The 17,117-nt window shown below is 54.5% G+C and overlaps 2 protein-coding genes and 1 non-coding gene across 3 annotated transcripts; 1 reads left to right on the top strand and 2 right to left on the bottom strand.

The window, feature by feature from the left end:
• The first annotated feature begins 133 nt into the window (after nt 1-133).
• Nucleotides 134-3,608, top strand: GUCA2B (guanylate cyclase activator 2B). The gene is made up of 3 exons (XM_061120074.1): nt 134-288; nt 1,410-1,596; nt 3,323-3,608. Exons 1-3 carry the CDS (start codon nt 142-144, stop codon nt 3,382-3,384), a joined length of 396 nt encoding a protein of 131 aa, XP_060976057.1. The 5' UTR covers nt 134-141; the 3' UTR covers nt 3,385-3,608.
• A 3,378-nt stretch (nt 3,609-6,986) lies between these two features.
• On the bottom strand, nt 6,987-9,014 carry GUCA2A (guanylate cyclase activator 2A). The gene is made up of 3 exons (XM_061120073.1): nt 8,856-9,014; nt 7,611-7,800; nt 6,987-7,243 (listed from the first exon to the last, which is right to left on the bottom strand). The coding sequence occupies exons 1-3, from the start codon at nt 8,928-8,930 to the stop codon at nt 7,179-7,181; spliced, it is 330 nt and encodes a 109-aa protein (XP_060976056.1). The 5' UTR covers nt 8,931-9,014; the 3' UTR covers nt 6,987-7,178.
• A 3,903-nt stretch (nt 9,015-12,917) lies between these two features.
• Nucleotides 12,918-12,990, bottom strand: TRNAH-GUG (transfer RNA histidin (anticodon GUG)). Its single transcript has one exon. It is a non-coding gene; the product is annotated as a tRNA-His (tRNA).
• Between the last annotated feature and the right edge of the window lie 4,127 nt (nt 12,991-17,117).

Below are 17,117 nucleotides of genomic sequence, written 5' to 3'. Positions count from 1 at the left end.
CCCTACCCCCACCACCCCCAACCCCCTTCCTGGGAATGGGCTCTGGGCTTGTCAGGGTGCCAGCCAGCTGTCAACCCCGCCCGGGCTGACCAGTTAATGAGTGACCAGGGTGCTGGAGGCCAGCCTATAAAAAGCTGCCAGATGAGGAAGCAGGTGGGAGCCAGGTGGACGGCGGCGGGACACAGAGAGAGCGAGATGGCCAGCAGGGCGGTGTCAGGGTACCTGCTGTGTGCGGTTGCCCTGGTCTTCCTCGTGCTGCTGCAGGGCACACAGTCAGTCTACATCCAGGTTTGTCCTGAAGGTCCCCCTGGTGAGAGGCTGGGATGGAGAAAGAATGCTGGGAAACTCACTAAGGACAGTCCAGGACCCAAGGCTCAGCCCAACACCCAATCACACCACAGGGGCCAAAAGTGCAGGTGGGTGGAAGCCGCTGGAACGCCAGTGACAAGGATGACGGTAATGATAACAATAAACAATGGTCATTCTGCATTGCTCTCCTCAAGTGCCCATCCCGGTCAGAGGTCAGGTGGGGAATTAGACATAGTGTCTGCCCTTGAAGAGCCCAGAAGGAGAGGGAGACTTCTTTAATGCTCCCACAACTCTCTGTATTCTCCCCTGTGTGGGTGGAGAGGGGATGATGGCCACCAGAGAAGTTTACTCGGAGAGTTAACTCGAGCTGACATTGCAGGATGAGCAGGAGGTATCTAGACACAGAGACCGGGACTGCTCCAGGCAGACTGCTCCAAAGGAAGGCCCCAGCAAACAGAAATGCCCCAAGAGAAGACAGCAGGCTGTCCAGGTCTCCTCACAGGGCAGCTGTGAAGCTAGAAGGAGTCTGTTGATGGAGGCAAAGCCTGCCTGCGGTGGGGCAAGCTGTCACTGAGCTCCTGGGTAGCACGTTCGACTGGGCATCCTTGGGAAGGAATAAGGGAATCCTGAGGTGGGGGGTGTCAGCTTCCCCCTGCAGCCTTGGCCTTGGAGCCCAGCCAGCTAGACTAGGCATTGCCATCATTTTGCCATGTTGGTTCAGGGGCAATCACACAGTTATGGGGGGTGGGGGTGGCCTGGATACCAGGCACCGGGAGGAGTGGAGTTTGACTGTCTCTGTCAGATGAGGTTCAGAGTGGGGAAGAGATGGGCAGCCAGTGGAATTTGAATCAAAGTCCCCACCATCTCCAAAGCCCATGCCTTGAACCATCATGATCACAGCATTGCTCAACCTCATCTCCCGGGTAGCCTGTGGCACAGCGGGGTGTGAAGTGTCAGGCACCACCTCCCACCTGCCAGGTGATCTTCCACGCCTTGACTTTCCAACTCCGTGAGAACAGGGGCGCTCCCTGGTCTCCTGGCAGCACCCTGCCCCCTTCCCTGCTCAGGCTGTGATGCCTGAGGTCTCCTTCCTCCTCCAGTACCAAGGCTTCCAGGTCCAGCTGAAATCGGTGAAGAAGCTGAATGACCTGGTGGGTCAATGGGTGCCCAGCCCCGGCCTGCAAGACCAGAGTCCTCAGCCCTCTGTGTGCCACCACCCGGCCCTGCCGCTGGACCTCCGGCCCATCTGTGCCTCTAAGGATGCAGCTAGCATCTTCCAGGCCTTGAGTGAGTCCCCCTCCCCCACAGAGCCCCCAGCCCTCATGTTCTCCCCTCCCTGCGCCCCAGGTCCTCTACCTCGTGTGGTTTGTTAAGCACCTAGTGGCTGAGAATAGGGAGATTCAAGAAATTCAGCCCCTGGCCTTCCTGGCTGGGGCGCTGAAATCAGTCATGCCAGGAACCCCTTCAGTCCCCAGCAGCCTGGCTGGGATAATCCTCCTGCCTGCAAGACTTCACAGGTGGGGGGAAGGGACACTGGAAACAGATCCATAAAAATGACTGCAATACATGGGGCGACCAGGGAGGCACAGCGGGGACACAGGAGAGAGATGGCTCATGTCTGGGCTGGCATAAGGGGATCTGAAAGTCTTCCAAGAGGGGGTGACATCTAAGCTGAAATGTGAGGGATGAAACAGCTGATCAGGAGAATGCAGGAACTGGCTAGCACTTATTTTTCTCTTTCGATTTTATTGGAGTATCATTAATTTATAATGTTGTGTTGGCTTTGGGTATACAACAAAATGATTCAGCTGTACATATACATCTATTCATTCTTTCTTTTCCGGATTCTTTTCTCTGTAACCTTAATCTATAACCTATATCTATATAGGTTAATCTATAACCTCTTAATCTATAACCTATAGATTCTCATATAGGTTATCACAGAATATTGAGTAAAGTTCCTTGTGCTGTACAGTAGGTCCTCATTGGTTATCTGTCTTATATATAGTGGTGCTCAGTGGCAAAGAATCTACCTGCAATGCAGGAGACACAGGGGACATGGGTTTAATCCCTGAGTGGGGAAGATCCCCAGGAGGAGGACATGGCACACTCCCGTATTCTTGCCTGGAGAATCCCATGGACAGAGGAGCCTGTTGGGCTACAGTCCACGGGGTCACAGAGTCAGACACAACTGAGGTGACTGAGCACGCATGCACATGTACTAGTGTGTGTGTGTTCATCCCCGGCTCCTGATTTATCCCTCCCCACATCATTCCCCCTCTGGTAACTATAAGTTTGTTTTGGGTATCTGTAAGTCTGTTTCTGTTTTGTGAATAAGTTCATTTGTATCATTTTTTAAAATTAGATTCCACATAGAAGTGGTACCCTGTGGTAATTGTCTTTGTCTGATGGCTGCTGTTGTTCCATTGTTTATTCCCTTAGTCCTGTCCAACACTTTGTGACCCCATGGACTGTAGCCCACCAGGGTCCTCTGTCCATGGGGTTTCCCAGGCAAGAATACTGGATTGGATTACCATTTCCTTCTCCAGGGGATCTTTCCAATCCAGGGATTGAGCATTTATCTCCTGCATTGGCAGGGGGATTCTTTACCTCTAAGCCACCAGGGAAGCCTGACTTTCTTCGCTTAGTATGATCATCTCTAGTAGCCAGTATTTATTGAGCACTTACTTAGTACCAGGCCCTGGGTTAACACCTTTACCTGCCTGCTATCCTCACAACCCCTTGGCCAGGTTGATACTGTCTGTTGAGCAGGCAGGAAAACTCAGGCAGGGTTTGAGTGACTCGCCCAGGCACTGCTAGGAGGACAGGACATGGGACTTGAGCCCAAGCCTCTCACTCTGCTTTTAAACTTTCTTGCTCTCAACCTGTGACACAGATATCAGGCCCCTCCCTCAGACCCTCTCAGAGGCAGGCCTTCTCTGGCTGCCTGGTCAATGACTCTCTGGACCACGGATGTTTCAGGTTCAGCTGACAAGTGTTTTCCTCCACCCAGGGACCATCGCTAACGATGACTGTGAGCTGTGTGTGAATGTTGCCTGTACCGGCTGCAGCTGAGATGGCCTTGGTGCCCTGAGCTCACCCAGGAACCTTGCCCCCACCAGTACACTGCCTTCAGAGCCCCCACTCCCATCCAGGCTCTGGGGGTCCCCACCACCGCAGTCATCCCCCCTCCTCCAGGGCCCGACAGCTGGAACTGGTTCAAAGCAATTGGACCCACAGTAGGAGAAGAGTTTGGTTCCTGGAACAGCCCTGCTGCTGAATAAAGATTCTCCACCTACACTCGGAGCCAGGCGTCCATTTGTTCATCCCCAGGAGGCTTGAGCAGAGCTTCCTGGGAAGCTGGGTAGGTTGGACTCCTGAGTTAGGTGTTTTCCTGGTTTCCTTGTCTATGGAGTTGGTTCATTAAGCTCTGTTTCATATCAGAGGAGTGAGGCTGTGAATGGAAATGAGTCGCCTGGGATCACAGAGCTGCGAAGCCACAGAGCACCCAAACTCATCTGACCCCCAAGCTAAGCTCAGGGCCTGGCCCAGCTGCAGAGCCAGAGTCTCTGTGCTCCTGATGGAGTTGGGGGGGATGATGAGGGGAGAATAGGGGAGGATGGGGGAGGATGGGAGGAGGAATGGGGGCTCTCTCCTAAAGGTGGAAGTGCAGTGGGACAGGTGGAGAGAAGAGCCACTCAGTGCCCCTTCTGGGCTGATTCTGCCCACCCATCCCCAACCCCCCCGCTGCCTTAGTGCACCCTTGTCCCCCTTCCTGGGCTCCCCAGGACCATCTGGCCAGCTCCAGGTGGGAGACCTTCCTTCCCTCTCTTCACCCTGGTGGCCCTGAGGAATATTAATGATACCAGCATCTGCTACACCCTAGGCACTGCTCTGAACTCTCTGTGGATATTAACTCACTGAGTTCTTACAACAGTCCAGGGCAGCAGATACTTCATCATTACCACGTCCACTTTACAACTGAGGGACCCAGGTACAGAGAGAGCTAGTGAGCCCGGGATCACAGGCTCAGCAAAGTGGCAAAGCAGGCTTCTTCCCAGGAAGTCTGGGTCAGGGTCTCTGCTCTGAACCGCCATATTACTGCCTCCCTGTGACCTCAGGCCCTGGCCACAGCTGAGGACACCCAACGCAGGATGCCCTGCAGCCACCGCCTTCCTCCAAGGGCCTTCCAAGCTCTTCTTGAGGCTGGGAGTTCCTGGGAGAAGGGCTTCCCAGGATGGCTTCCTCCTCAGCCTCTGTCCCAGGCAACCAGAGAGTAGAAAATCCTTGGGCTGTGCAAAAGGGCCATGCCCTCTGAACACAGATCCCAGGGCCACAGCCATGGTGAATTCCTCCAGGCCATCTGCCCCTCCTGAGGTCAGAAGCCTCCCAGGCCACACACTCCAGCTTCTTCCTCTGCTGCCCTCACAGGGGCCTTTGCAAGGCCCCCTACATCCCTCTGGGCTCCTCTCATTCCTCTGTCATCACTACCTCCCCACTCCCACAACCCCTGCCAGGTCAGAGATTCCTTCTTGCCCTGCACCCTGCAGGCTATCTATGCCCACCATGCCAGAGGTACATCACAGCACTGCTCCAACAGTGCCCCTTACCCTTCTGAGGCTCCCCAGTACCATCTCTCAAGTCTAAACTGAGCCCAGCACCATTTGGCCTCGTCTCCTACCTGCCTGGGGAGGAGGCAGTAAAGGAAACTGCCACTGAGTGAGCACCTACTATATGCGAGGCACATGGTGGAGCCATCTGCACAGAAATAATAATAACAACGTCAGCAAAGTGCTCACATTGGGCCCCGGGGACCTCTAAAAGGCTTTCCTCTATTACCCCATTTTAATCTTCACTCAGTGCTATACAGTAGGGATTCTTGTCATTCCCATTTTACAGATGAGGAAACTGAGGAAAGAATAGGCTAACTAACCTGCTGAAAGTCATACAACTGGTAAAAAGCAATGCCTGAACTAACAGAGTTTGGCTTCAGAGTGGGAGCTTGAAGTGTTTCTGCCCCACCACCATTCTCATCAAGTGCCCCTGCAACCTTGGGAGAAGGGATCTGTTATCATCTCCATTCTCAGATGAGGAAACCAAGTCTCCAAGAAGGGTACAGAGCCTATCAATGACAAGGTCAGGCTCAAACCCAGCCCTGTGCATCTCCTGGGCTCTATGTCTTCCAGGCTGAACCATTCCAGTGGCGTGGACCTTCCTGATTCTGTGTCTGCATTAAACCCCATCCATTTTCTGAAATGCCTTCTGCCTCTCTCCCTTCACACTGATTTTGAAATTACATCCATCCCAGTGCAAATTCCAAGGGCTAATGCAAACACCCTGCCTCCTATCCCCATTCACAGAGCCTTCCTGACCTCCGCCCCCGCCCTGAAGATGCCTCACCCTCTGAATCCTGAAGCCCAGGGAACCCTGCCGGAATCACCCTGGGGCACTTCCTCTTCCTTCCCTAGGAAGGGCCCCATGGCCTCCTTTTCCCTTATTCCCTCTACCTTTCTTTGTTCTTTGTATTTTGTTTTGTTGTTTTGACCATTTATTGAACGCTCTCCTGTTTGCATATAATCTGAACTTTACTTGCATTACACACGCATTTACACACACTATTTCACCTTGTCTGGGTGTGTGCTGTGTGTGTGCATGCTAAGTCGTTTCAGTCGTGTCCAGCTCTTTGCGACTCCATGGACTGTTACCACCAGACTCCTCTGTCCGTCGGATTCTCCAGGCAAGAATACTGGAGTGGGTTGCCATTTCCTTCTCCAGGGGATCTTCCTGACCCAGGGATGGAACTTGAGTCTCTTATGCCGCCTGCACTGGCAGGAGGTTTCTTTACCACTAGCGCCTCCTGGGAAGCCGGTACAATTACAATCTCAGTTTCACAGAGGAGGAGACAAGGCTCAGAGTGGGAAAGCGACTTTTCAAATATCACGTAGTGCGTGGAAGACCTGAGCAGGACCACAGGGCTGAACGGTGTAGCTGTTGTTTGCTCTGCCCAGTTTGTACAGGATCAGCCCCGTGGCGGGCCTCACCTGCCCTGGGGCTCAGAGGGACTTCCCCAGACTCCGAAGCCATTAATCCACAGGGAGGCCCAGGGAGCAGCAAGGATGAGGGGGCATAAGGACTTCTCCTGGAAGGGTGAGGAAAGGCTGCCCTCTGAGAGGAGGCACAGGGGTGAGGACTTGGCCCCTGAGCAGGAGTGGCCAGGAGTGTAGAAAGTGGCGCAGAGGACATGGTGAGAACTATGGCTTGGGGTGTGGGCCCTGGGGGCGGGGGTGCAGGCAGGAGGCAGCGCTTAAGTGGTCAATGCAGGGCTAGATCCTGAGGCCCCTTGAACACTCTCCAGCCAGGGGCTGAGTACATAGCCCCTCCGTGCCTGTGTTGGTCATCCAAAGCAGCTCAAGTGCTCTCGTGTGGTTTAGTGGCCTTGATGACCCGGAGGATGGTGAAAGAATAGCAGAGGTTCCACCTCCCCCGTTGATGGATGGTGGATTCAAGTCCCCTCAGCATCTGTGCAGAGGGCAGCCCGAAGGGGCGCTGGCTTAGCAGAAAGAGTGGGGTGCTTGCCCATAGCACACTGAACCCTGAGCTGGTGAGGGCAGGGTAGGCATCCCTAGAGTGTGATGATGAGTAGACTGACGGATAAAAGAAGGAACGAACGCAACAAAGAGGGCTCTGGAATCTGGTTTATTAGCCGCGGGTGGGCATGGATCTTGGGAAGCATCAGCAGCTCCGGTGGGGGCAGGGGCTGGGCACCCCTCAGGCTGCTCTCTCCTCACTCCTGCATTCGGGGTAGTTGAGCTGTGAGGAGGAGGAGCGCCCGGCGAGGGAGGGACAGGAAGCAGGGAGTACCATCTGTTCTAGCATCCAGCACAGGCCGCGTAGGCGCAGATCTCACACGTGCTTGGATCCGCCGCGATGGCCCCTGGACCGGAGAGATGAAGCCCCGTGAGAGCAGCTTCCCTTCCCCAAAGCTCCCTCCCTCACCTGGGCCAGAGTTTGGACACCCGCCACCCAGGAGAAAACCAGGCCTGTCCTTTCTGACCAGTGGGGCTTTTCACAACAAACCAGGACACAATTACCACCCAAGCCAGCCAATTAGAAGAGTCTACTCAGACCGGGGCTACAGCTGAGACCAGAAGAACCCAGAAGCACAACAGAGGGCTTAACAGACCCACCAATCAGAGTAGACCTCGTCCTGGAATCCCACCAATCAGAACACATCTCTCCCTCGCGCGCTACAAATCCAGGAGTCCATGAGCCCCAGGCTCTTCAGAGAGAGGGTTACTCACCCAGCCTGTCCAGGATCTCCTGGGCGTTGGGCTCCTTGCAAAGAGGCCGGAGTTCTTCGGGAAAATTAGGCAAGCTACAAAGGTTGGGAGCGATGAGCCCACCAGAATTTCTAGGGATCCTAGGCTCCTGGAGCTCCTGGAGGTCCTTGAGCTTCTTCACCGACTCCAGAGAAAAGGAGAAGTCTCCATCCTGAGAGAGACATGTCCGGAGTGTGAGGCCAGGCTGCAGCCTGCTCCCTGATTGCCTCCCCCAGGAGTGACCCCTCTCCCGGCCCAGAGGCACTTAAGCAGTGTTTGCCGTACATGGCCGCCAGGTGCTCCGCTGCGGGGCAATATGAGGTGGTCAGAGTTCAGGCTTTACAGCCAGACACTAGGCTTGTATCCTGGTTTTGCTTGGAACCATGAACAGGTCATTACAATCCGGGAGCCTAGGTTCTACGTGTTATATGAGGAATGGAGAAAACAGACACGAAGTGTCAGGGACACAATAGGTGTCTACTAGTGGGAGCCATGGTGCCCATCTGTGGGGAGAGACCCAGAGCTGGGACCAGATTCAGGCTTCCTGAATCCACCTGGCTGTACCCAGGTTGTCTTCACCTCTGCCTGAGAGAGGTGTGGGCTGATCCCCTGGCCCCCAGCTCCAGCCTGGTGCCTGACTGATGTTTGAGAAGCAATAAAAGACCTCTCGGGGCCTGGCTGTGGAGCCAGAGTGGGGCCCCCAATGAGTGCCAGGCTGGCCTTTTAGCTGGCATCCACACCAATAGGGACGCCCTCCTGTCAGGACCTTCAGGGTGTCCAGGTGATTTCAGGTCAGGGCTTTGGCTAAGAAGTAAGGTCTGGAACGAAACTGAGCTCCTTCACTTCCCAACCACGTGCCCATGACAAGTTAAAAACTCTAAGGGTCTGTTTTCCCCCTCTAAGAAATGGGACTAGCAATTCCTTCTTCCCAAAGTGATCCTGGGGCCCCAGTGAGACACCAGTGGAGCCTGGTCACAGAAAGCACTCTGTAAATTGGCTAGTCACTTGCCTTTCCCTAACTGTTTCTCTTCTCTCTTCCTGATCTTTCTATGAGTTTGAAAATGAAAGGTGTAAGAGGCAGGGCTGAGAAGGATATCCGTGGGGCAGAACCAAGCCTTAGACATACCCCACCCTCAGTCCCCAGGGAGGGGTTACTTTATCAGAGAACAGGCCCTACACCCTGGAGGTAGAGAGCAGTCTGGGCAACAGTGGGGACAGAGAACTTACCTTCACGATGACTCCCCCTGTCAGGGTGGCCCAGGCTCCAAGGAGGCACAGGGCGGACAACAGGAAGGTGTTCATGGTGGCAGCACCCAGGAGAGAGGAGTCACTGGTTCTGGATGCCAGGGGGAAACAGTGGGACTTTTAAAGAGGGCAGGGTTACTGAGTAACTCAGGAGTCTTGATGAGCATCTCAGCTGCTTGATGGTCAATTCAATCCTAATCAGATAAGGCTTAAGACCGCCCTGGCAGATAAGAGATCAGTCCAGGGAACCGTCAGAGCCCCAGCCCCTCCCTGGGCTCCCACTTTAACCCACCACTGGATTGGGTTCTGCATTTGTTCACCAACCACTCACACTCAGTGATGGCTCCAGGCCAGGCCATGTGCCAGGGTGGGGCTGCAGACTCCGCCTAGCCCTTATAGAGGGAGGCCCAGGCAGGGGCAGTGCAGGGTTATTAGGGGAGTGGGTGGGCAAGGGGAATGGAGGGGCCATTCACCCAGCCCAGTGGCAGGGAAGTTCAGGAAGTTTTCCCAAAGGAGGTTGTGCCAGCACCCGGTTTTAGAGAATGAGTGAAAATTTTCTTAGAGAAGGGGCCAAAGGTAGAGGGCCATTTTTTGCACAGAATGCCACATGTGGGATAGCAGGGAACTAAAATAGGCCTGGTAGAAGTGGGGAAATGTAATTCAGCCTGGGGGGAGGAGGAGATTTCAAGGGGGCTTCAAGTCATGAGAGATGAGATGACGAAGACGGGTACTATGTTTGGCCACTGTGACTTTGAGAAAGGACTCAGCTCTGTCATCCATAGGCCTGGATTCAAGCCCCATTTACTGCCCCATTTCGATGTGTGTGAATTTGGGCAAATTGTTTCGTCTCTGAACTTCAGAGCTCCCTGTATTTCACCTGGGGACCAACATGATAATGCATATCTCATGGGAGTGAGAATTAGTGAGGTTAGAAAGACGCTTACCTCAATGCCTGGAACACAGAAAGCATACAGTACAGCCCGCTGAGTTATCATTACTTTGATCAACAGCAGCGCAGCTTCTGGTTCCCTTTGGCCCTTCTGGGGATCAACTGCCTGGTCTGAGCCACGGTCTGTTCTCATCCTGCGCTGGGTCTGCTGTCCTGTCCATATAGCAAGTTCAGATCATCCTTGAAAGTTTTTTCTCCTCCTTCCTGCTTCTCTCACCATCTCCCTCTCCCTCCACCGCATCCCTTTCTTTTTTCTGCTCCCCCTCCCGCAACTAACTCAGCCTAATCGCCTCCATCCTGGTCTTTCCTGCCAAGCTCAACTCTGACTTTGAATATGTGGTTCCATTTGCCTTGGAAGGTTTTTCCTTCCTCGTCATTAGGTGAACTCCTACCTAAACGTTAAGGCCCATATCCAATGCAGGCCCACTGCATCCTCAGCTCAATAATAACCTCTCTTTGTTCTCACAGAACCAGGTAACATTCCCTACCTGGGATCTTGTTGAGTTGGGTTACTTGGGTGTGTGTCTTTGCTCCTCCAGACTCTGACCCCCATGAACTCTATACCCTGGCATAGTGCTTGTTTATTGTGTTGTTTTTGAGCAGAGCCTCCAGGACACAGAGGAAGGGCAGCCCTAGGAGCTGCTTTGTTCTAATCTACAAACCAATCTGGCTGGAAGCCAGGGAGGCTCCAAACAAAGAGGTGGGGGTGGGAATCCCAGGGTGGGGAGAGTCAACACTGTAGGGGAAATTGGAGGGAACTTCAAAGGGGTTAAACCCCAGGGAGGAGCAAGAAACACTTGGTTATCCTGCCCTCTCAGGCTAATCCTCAGAACCAGACTAAACTTCCCTCCTTTTCTGTGCGTGTGTGTGTGTGTGTGTGTGTGTGTACACAGAGGTGTGTGTGTAAACTGAAGTGTGTTAGTGTGTGTGAGGGGTATGTATATATGCTGAAGTCTACATATCCAGAACAGCCATGTGGTGGCCTCTGCTAGCTGAGAGTTGGGTGGGAGTGAACACCGGTGGAGGGTTAGGTATGGACAGGGTACAGAAGGATTATGGATGGAGTTTGGGTTGAAGGTAAGGCTAGAATCGGTAGAATTTATTGTGACTGGGATGGAGGTGAGCACAGGTACACACCAGGAGGAGTGCAGCTGAGGTTGCTGCTGCCGTTGGAATTGGGGTAGGGTGGACTTGAGCTGGGCTAGCGTGGAAGCTGGGTTAAGACCATTCAATAGGTTTCCAATTGGGACTGGAGTTACCTTAGGGCAAGATGAAGTAGCAGAGAGTGATAGGAGTTCAGGTTAGGACTCGAATTCAAGTTTGGGTCAGGATCAGGGTGGAGCTGAGCTTGGGCATGGGGTAAGGGTCAGGGTAAGGGTTAGAATTGGGGGTGCGGCTAGGATTAGGTTGACGTGGGGACTGTCCCTGACATGGAGGTCGGTTGGGGTTAGGTTCAGGTTCTGTGCTTGGTTAAGGTTGGAGTTGAGTCTGCAGTTGAAGATGGAGGAGTGGATGGGGGTCAGGTCTGTGACTGGGGTTGGATCTGGAGCTGGACTGGGATTCAGTTTAGCATCAAGGATGGGGTTGAATAGGCTGCTGTGAGATGAAGGAGCCCTGTCTCTGGTTCCCTTTGGTTTTTCAGTCTTTTCCCTCTCGAGGCACCATGTGATTAGGGGTAAAGGGAGGGGGCTTTGGTTCTTGAAGCCTCTTTCCCCATATCCCCTTAGCCAGGGCTGACCTAGTACACACCAGGGGTGGGGTGGGTGGGGGTCTAGGTGCGTGGGAGTGACATAGCTCCACACTGTGGGAAAGAGGAAATGGCTCCCAGGCCTCAGCCCTTTGGGCCTGACCCTCCCCAACCCTGCCTCTGACATCTACCCTGGGAAATGGAAACCAATACCCTCCCTCTCTCTCCCTGCCAATACCCTGGCCCAACCTGGGCCCAGGTGTGGATCCAGGCCCCCTCCCTCCTCTCCTGCATTGAAGCTGCTGGATCTTGGGGCCCTCTTGGAAGCCTGGGGTTCTGGACCACCCCAGGCCCACACCTGAGTCCTGTGGTCTTGGTTCCCCAGCACCCCGACACTCCTCATCATTCCTTATAGGCAGCAAGTGGGTCGGTCTGGGTGGTTTGGGGCCGCTCACATCCAAGGCCACCTCTTCTGACAAACTCCTGAAGCTCCATAGCCTACTAAGCCATACCACTTCTACCTGCCTCCCCACGTGAAAACCCATCAGTGGCTGCCCAACACCTTCAGAAGGAAGCCCAGACTCTCTGTCAAACCTCGTCATGGTCAGCTCCCTGCTCACTTTTCACGAGGATCCCAAGTCTCCCTAGGAGTGGGCTGGAAAGAAGGAGCCCAGACCTGGGGCCCTGTAGGTCAGTGGTCCCAACATTTTTGGCACCAGGAACTGGTTTCATGAAAGACATTTTCTCCACGGACCAGGGTAGGTGGGTGGGGAATGGTTTGGGAATGATTCAAGTGCTTACATTTACTGTGTACTTTATTTCTATTATTATTACATCATCTCCACCTCTGATCATCAGGCATTAGATCCCAGAGGTTGGGGATTTCTGATGTTGGTAGAATAGCTCCAGCTTTGGAGCCAGGCGGCCCTGCAGTAGAGTCCCCACTCATCAATGAATAGTTGTGTGCTCTCTCTGAGCCTCAGTTTCTACATCAGAAAAATGGAAACAATGACAAGTATATTGTGGATTTTGAATTGCCTGGAAAACCTTCCTCACTGGCTTCCAGCCCCAACAAGCCTGTATTAAGACCATATCTGTCCCCTGGGCTCCATCAGCTTCCTATTCTTTCCCCTGATAAAACCTACCAATCTGTGCCGCCTGCTCTCCTGCAGACTCCTGAGAGCAGAGCCTGTGTCTTGCTCCGTGGTGGCCCCAATACCCACACAAGGCTTGGAACTTAGCCGCTACCCTTGATCCTGCAGGAGACCAGAACCAGTGAACCAATGAAGTTGCTCAGTCGTGTCCGACTCTTTGCGACCCCATGGAGCGTAGCCCACCAGGCTCCTCCATCCATGGAATTTTCCAGGCAAGAGTACTGAGTGGGTTGCCATTTCCTTCTCCAGGGGATCTTCCTGACCCAGGGATCGAACCCAGGTCTCCTGCATCACAGGCAGACGCTTTACCATCTGAGCCACCAGGGAAGCCTGGAGACCAGACAGGCTGTGGTATTTGGACTAATCACAACATTAGCAGTAACAGGAAATGAGGATTAAGCACTTGGTCTGGGTATGTGCTTTACAGGTGTGGAAACCAGACCCCGGCCTGCAGCCCAGCCATCCCTCACCCACTCTGGCAGCTGCCGGGATTCCCCCCTGCTATCGGGGTGCCCTCTGGACTCTGTGAGGTTGCCGACCGCCATTGTTTTGGCCTAGAGGTTGTTGAACTCTTGGGTTGGGGTGACCTCACCATGGTTCCAGTGTGCCTGTTAAAGCTGGGTACCTCGAGGCCCAGTCCTCCCAGGCCTGGTGGCTCTGCTTCCCTGAGGGCGGGAGGCCTCAGCTGACCCTAGGAAGGAAGGCCTAGAGCAGAGCCCAGGTGGGAGACTGGAGACTCCCATACTGATCTGTGTGACCATGAGGAGGGTGTGGCCCACAGTTCACAGCCTCCCCATCCCGCTTGTAAACACGTCCTGGACATTCTTCCGAGAGCCCAGAACCGCCTGAGGAAGACATCCCGATGTATGTGAACCTCCTAACAGCTCTGGGACTACATGAAGAGTCACCATAGAACCCCACTTTATAGGTATGGACACTGAAGCTCAGAGGCCTGGAGAGGTTAGGACACCACAGCTTTCCTGAGGGTGCGGGCAGATGCTTCGGGCACAGTTGCCCTGGTGGTGCTCAGCATGAGGGCACCTAGCCAACAGAGAGGGAGGCGCAGACATGAGCATGGGGCAGGCCAGCTCAGCCTAGAGGAAGGCGCAACTTTTCAGACTCATTGCCAAGGTGGACTTGGCAGCAGCTGCGGTCACAAAGCTATAAATTCCAGAGCAGAGGCCAGTTCTCACAAGTGCCAAAGAAAAGCTGAAACTTCTCCTTGTTTCATACCTCCTGCCCTGTCTTCCTGGCCCCCAGACTCCCATCTTTGCAGAAGGAGGAGAAGAAAGGTGCAGCCACTGAGTCAGACCCTGTTTTACAGCAACGCCCATTTTACAGAGGAGGAAAGTGGACAACTGAGTGGGAATTTGAAGCCTGTTGGCTTGAGCTGAAGTCCAGGTGGGGGTTTAGGGCTCCCTACCCCCCAGGTGCTGGGGTGGGCAGGATCTCTCCCGTGATGCTCTGTGGGGCAGCTGGGGAGTGGACAGAGGGTGTGTCTGATTGTTTGCTCGGCGCTGTCATCTCATGCCCCCGTGGCCTGGTGAGGATGAGGCACCTGGGGAGCTCCATTCACCATCTGCTCCCCACATGGCAGGCCAGCAGCTGCCTCATCCCCCCAGCAACTACCCCCCACCCCCCGACCCCAGTCACCTGTGGGCATCAACCACAGAAACAACCCCTGCACCTAAAGGCTGTCAGGAAAGGAAGGAGACCCATCTGGAGCTCCTGCCATGTGCCCCAGAGCACAGGCTAGAGGGAAGAGACGACACAGGCACCCCCCTGGGGCTCCTCGGGGAGAAAGGTCCCCCTGGGGCCATGTCTGGGGACACTTACCAGGCCAGGTGGTGTTTGAACGGGGCCTTGATCAATGGGAGGATTTGGACCGACAGAGATGGGGGCTGCACAGCAAAGGCTGGCATCAGAAAGCCTGGAGTAGGAGGATGGGCTGAAGCAGAGAGTGACACCCTCTGGCTGTGGGTGAGTGGTCAGAGGAAGCTCTACACATCAAGCGGAGGCATTTTGCCCTCGACTTGGTGACCCTGGGAAACCAGGGAGGAGAGGAGAACTGTGATTTAGAAACGCCATCATGGCCCTTGGTGTTGGGAGTGGACCATCTAGGCATGGCTGCTGCACTGGTCTAGGAGAGAAGGGGTGTGTTCCACCCGCATGGTGCCCTGGGAGGGCTATGGGTGATTGGAAGGATGGTGTCACAGGGGATTGATGGGTCTTGGCCTGTGGAAGAGAAGCAAGGGAAGGGGGAAAGAAGGGAAGGTAGATGGGCCCTTGGGACCTGCAACGTGCCAGGGCCTGGGCTGGCTGCTTCCATCTGACTGCTTATGGATGGTCTCATCAACCCTTTAATCCCATTATACAGATAAGGAAACTGAGGCTCGGAGGGGGCAATGTCTTGCCCAGATGGAATTTTAGGTTCTTCTGACTGCAGAGTCTATGTTGTTTCCATTGTCTCAGGTGTGATTCTGGCCTTTGAGGCCTGCAGGGAACGTGCTGAGGCATAGGCCAGCAGCTCACAGTAGACCAGTTTCCGGTCTGACCAGGAAATTCTGGGGGGTGGGGGGACGAGGAGGAGGGTAGGAGCTGCCCCGGGGCAGGAACAGGTGGTTTAGATAGATCTGGGTGCCTGTCCAAAGGGCCACAGCAGGAAGGAGCAGTGACAGGGGCCAGTCCAGGAATATGATGAGAAAGGGGGAAAATAGATCTGAGAATCCTAACCCCAGCTCTATCCTCAGGCAAGTGTCTCCTGGGGCGGGGGCCGTAGGGGAAGACACGAGTGGCTGATGAGGTCAGGAGCCGTCGGCTGTCCCTTCCGACAGAATGCTTTCTCTCCTGTCTGCGGTTCGTGGTCACACACGGGCACACCAAGGCACACGGTCACAGTCAGACAGGCAGCACACATACCCGGGCACAGACACACAAGCACACACATATAAGGTCTTGCTCACATGCTCGCAAGGCCACACGAGCACAGTCAGCACCCGCGGTTACCCTGACTTACGGGACCTCCACACACGCGCGCCCCCCCACCCCGACCCCACCCCAGTCACAGCTCACACACTCACACGCTCTTGGAGGACCGTTCCCGGGAAGGCCTCTGCCTATGGACGTCACTCAGGTGTGGGAAGGGTGAGAAGTGTCCTCGGGCGTCTTTATTGCCATTGTTGGGACAGGAAGTTGCCCCTCTGACCTTCTGGGGGCTGCGTCCTGAGATGGGTGGCATTCACCCAGTGACGTCAGCTCAGGCTAGGGTGGGGTGGGTTGGAATGGGTGTGGAGACTGGCCCTGAGAAAGGTCAAGGGCAACCGGGGAGTATTGTGGAAGAGGTCATAGGCCCTGGTGCCAAGAGCAGACAGGAGTAAGGAGCTCTGGGTTCCCATCCCCTTGCCAACCTCTGACGGTGACCTTGGGCAAATGACTTCACCTCTCTGAATGGCATTGTCCAGCAGTAAAAGGGAGATAAATGACATCAACCTCCAAGGCACTGGGAGTGCTAACTCAGATAACGGCTGTCAAGTGCTGGGCATAGGGCCTGGCAAATAGTGGCAATAATCATAATGTTTGTGATGGCCAAAGGGGTTGATGTGTGAGTGGGGGGTGGGGGTGGGGGGCTTGGAGGGAGGGGTGGGAGGACAAGGGTGGATGTACAGTGGCAAGGCTGTGGCTGGCCTGACCATGGCCCTCCCCACACCTGCCCAAATAATGCATCAACTGAGGTCCCAGAAGAGCAGAGCCTCAGGAAACTCAGCTAGGGTGGATGCGAGCCCGACCTTCCCCACCCTAACCTTGGAGTAGGGGATAGTGGGCTCGACTGTGGCTGGGCCAGGGCAGCAGGCTCAGGTGCTGTTGTTCAGTAGCTAAGTTATGATCGACTCTTTGCAACCCCATGGATTCCAGCACGCCAGGCTTCCTTGTCCTTCGCTATCTTGCCCAGAGTTTGCTCAAACTCATGTCCTCTGAGTCAGTGATGCTATCCAACCATCTCTGTTGCCCCCTTCTCTTCCTGTCCTCAATCTTTCCAAGCACCAGGGTCTTTTCTAACGAGTCAGCTCTTCACATCAGATGGCTGAAGTATTGGAACTTCAGCTTCAGCATCAGTCCTTCCAATGAATATTCAGGACTTATTTCCTTTAGGATGGACTGCTGTGATCTCCTTGCCGTCCAAGGGACTCTCAAGAGTCTTCTCCAGCATGCTGCTGGAAAGCATCAATTCTTCAGCACTCAGCCTTCTTTATAGTCCAACTCTCACATCCGCACATGACTACTGGAAAAACCATAGCTTTGACTGGATGGACCTTTGTTGGCAAAGTGATGTCTCTGCTCAGAGGCTGCTCTAGAGTGAGCCCCACTCCAGACTAGAGGGGGCTCCTTGGCTCCCTCCAGCAAGCTCTCATGATGAGTGAACAGATTCTGAGAGCTGGGCTCTGGGGGTCCCTGTC

This window comes from Dama dama, chromosome 20 (assembly GCF_033118175.1).
Source record: "Dama dama isolate Ldn47 chromosome 20, ASM3311817v1, whole genome shotgun sequence".
NCBI classification, from domain to species: Eukaryota; Metazoa; Chordata; class Mammalia; order Artiodactyla; family Cervidae; genus Dama; species Dama dama.
This window is presented reverse-complemented; position numbering and strand designations above follow the sequence as displayed.

Excerpts from the sequence above, each read along its gene's own strand:
- GUCA2B (XM_061120074.1), top strand. The coding sequence starts at position 142 with ATGAGGAAGCAGGTGGGAGCCAGGTGGACGGCGGCGGGACACAGAGAG. Across the intron at positions 289-1,409 it reads CACAGTCAGTCTACATCCAG|TACCAAGGCTTCCAGGTCCA; the intron begins GTTTGTCCTGAA and ends TTCCTCCTCCAG. Across the intron at positions 1,597-3,322 it reads TAGCATCTTCCAGGCCTTGA|GGACCATCGCTAACGATGAC; the intron begins GTGAGTCCCCCT and ends TCCTCCACCCAG.
- GUCA2A (XM_061120073.1), bottom strand. The coding sequence starts at position 8,930 with ATGAACACCTTCCTGTTGTCCGCCCTGTGCCTCCTTGGAGCCTGGGCC. Across the intron at positions 7,801-8,855 it reads CAGGGGGAGTCATCGTGAAG|GATGGAGACTTCTCCTTTTC; the intron begins GTAAGTTCTCTG and ends TGTCTCTCTCAG. Across the intron at positions 7,244-7,610 it reads GGAGATCCTGGACAGGCTGG|GGGCCATCGCGGCGGATCCA; the intron begins GTGAGTAACCCT and ends TCTCCGGTCCAG.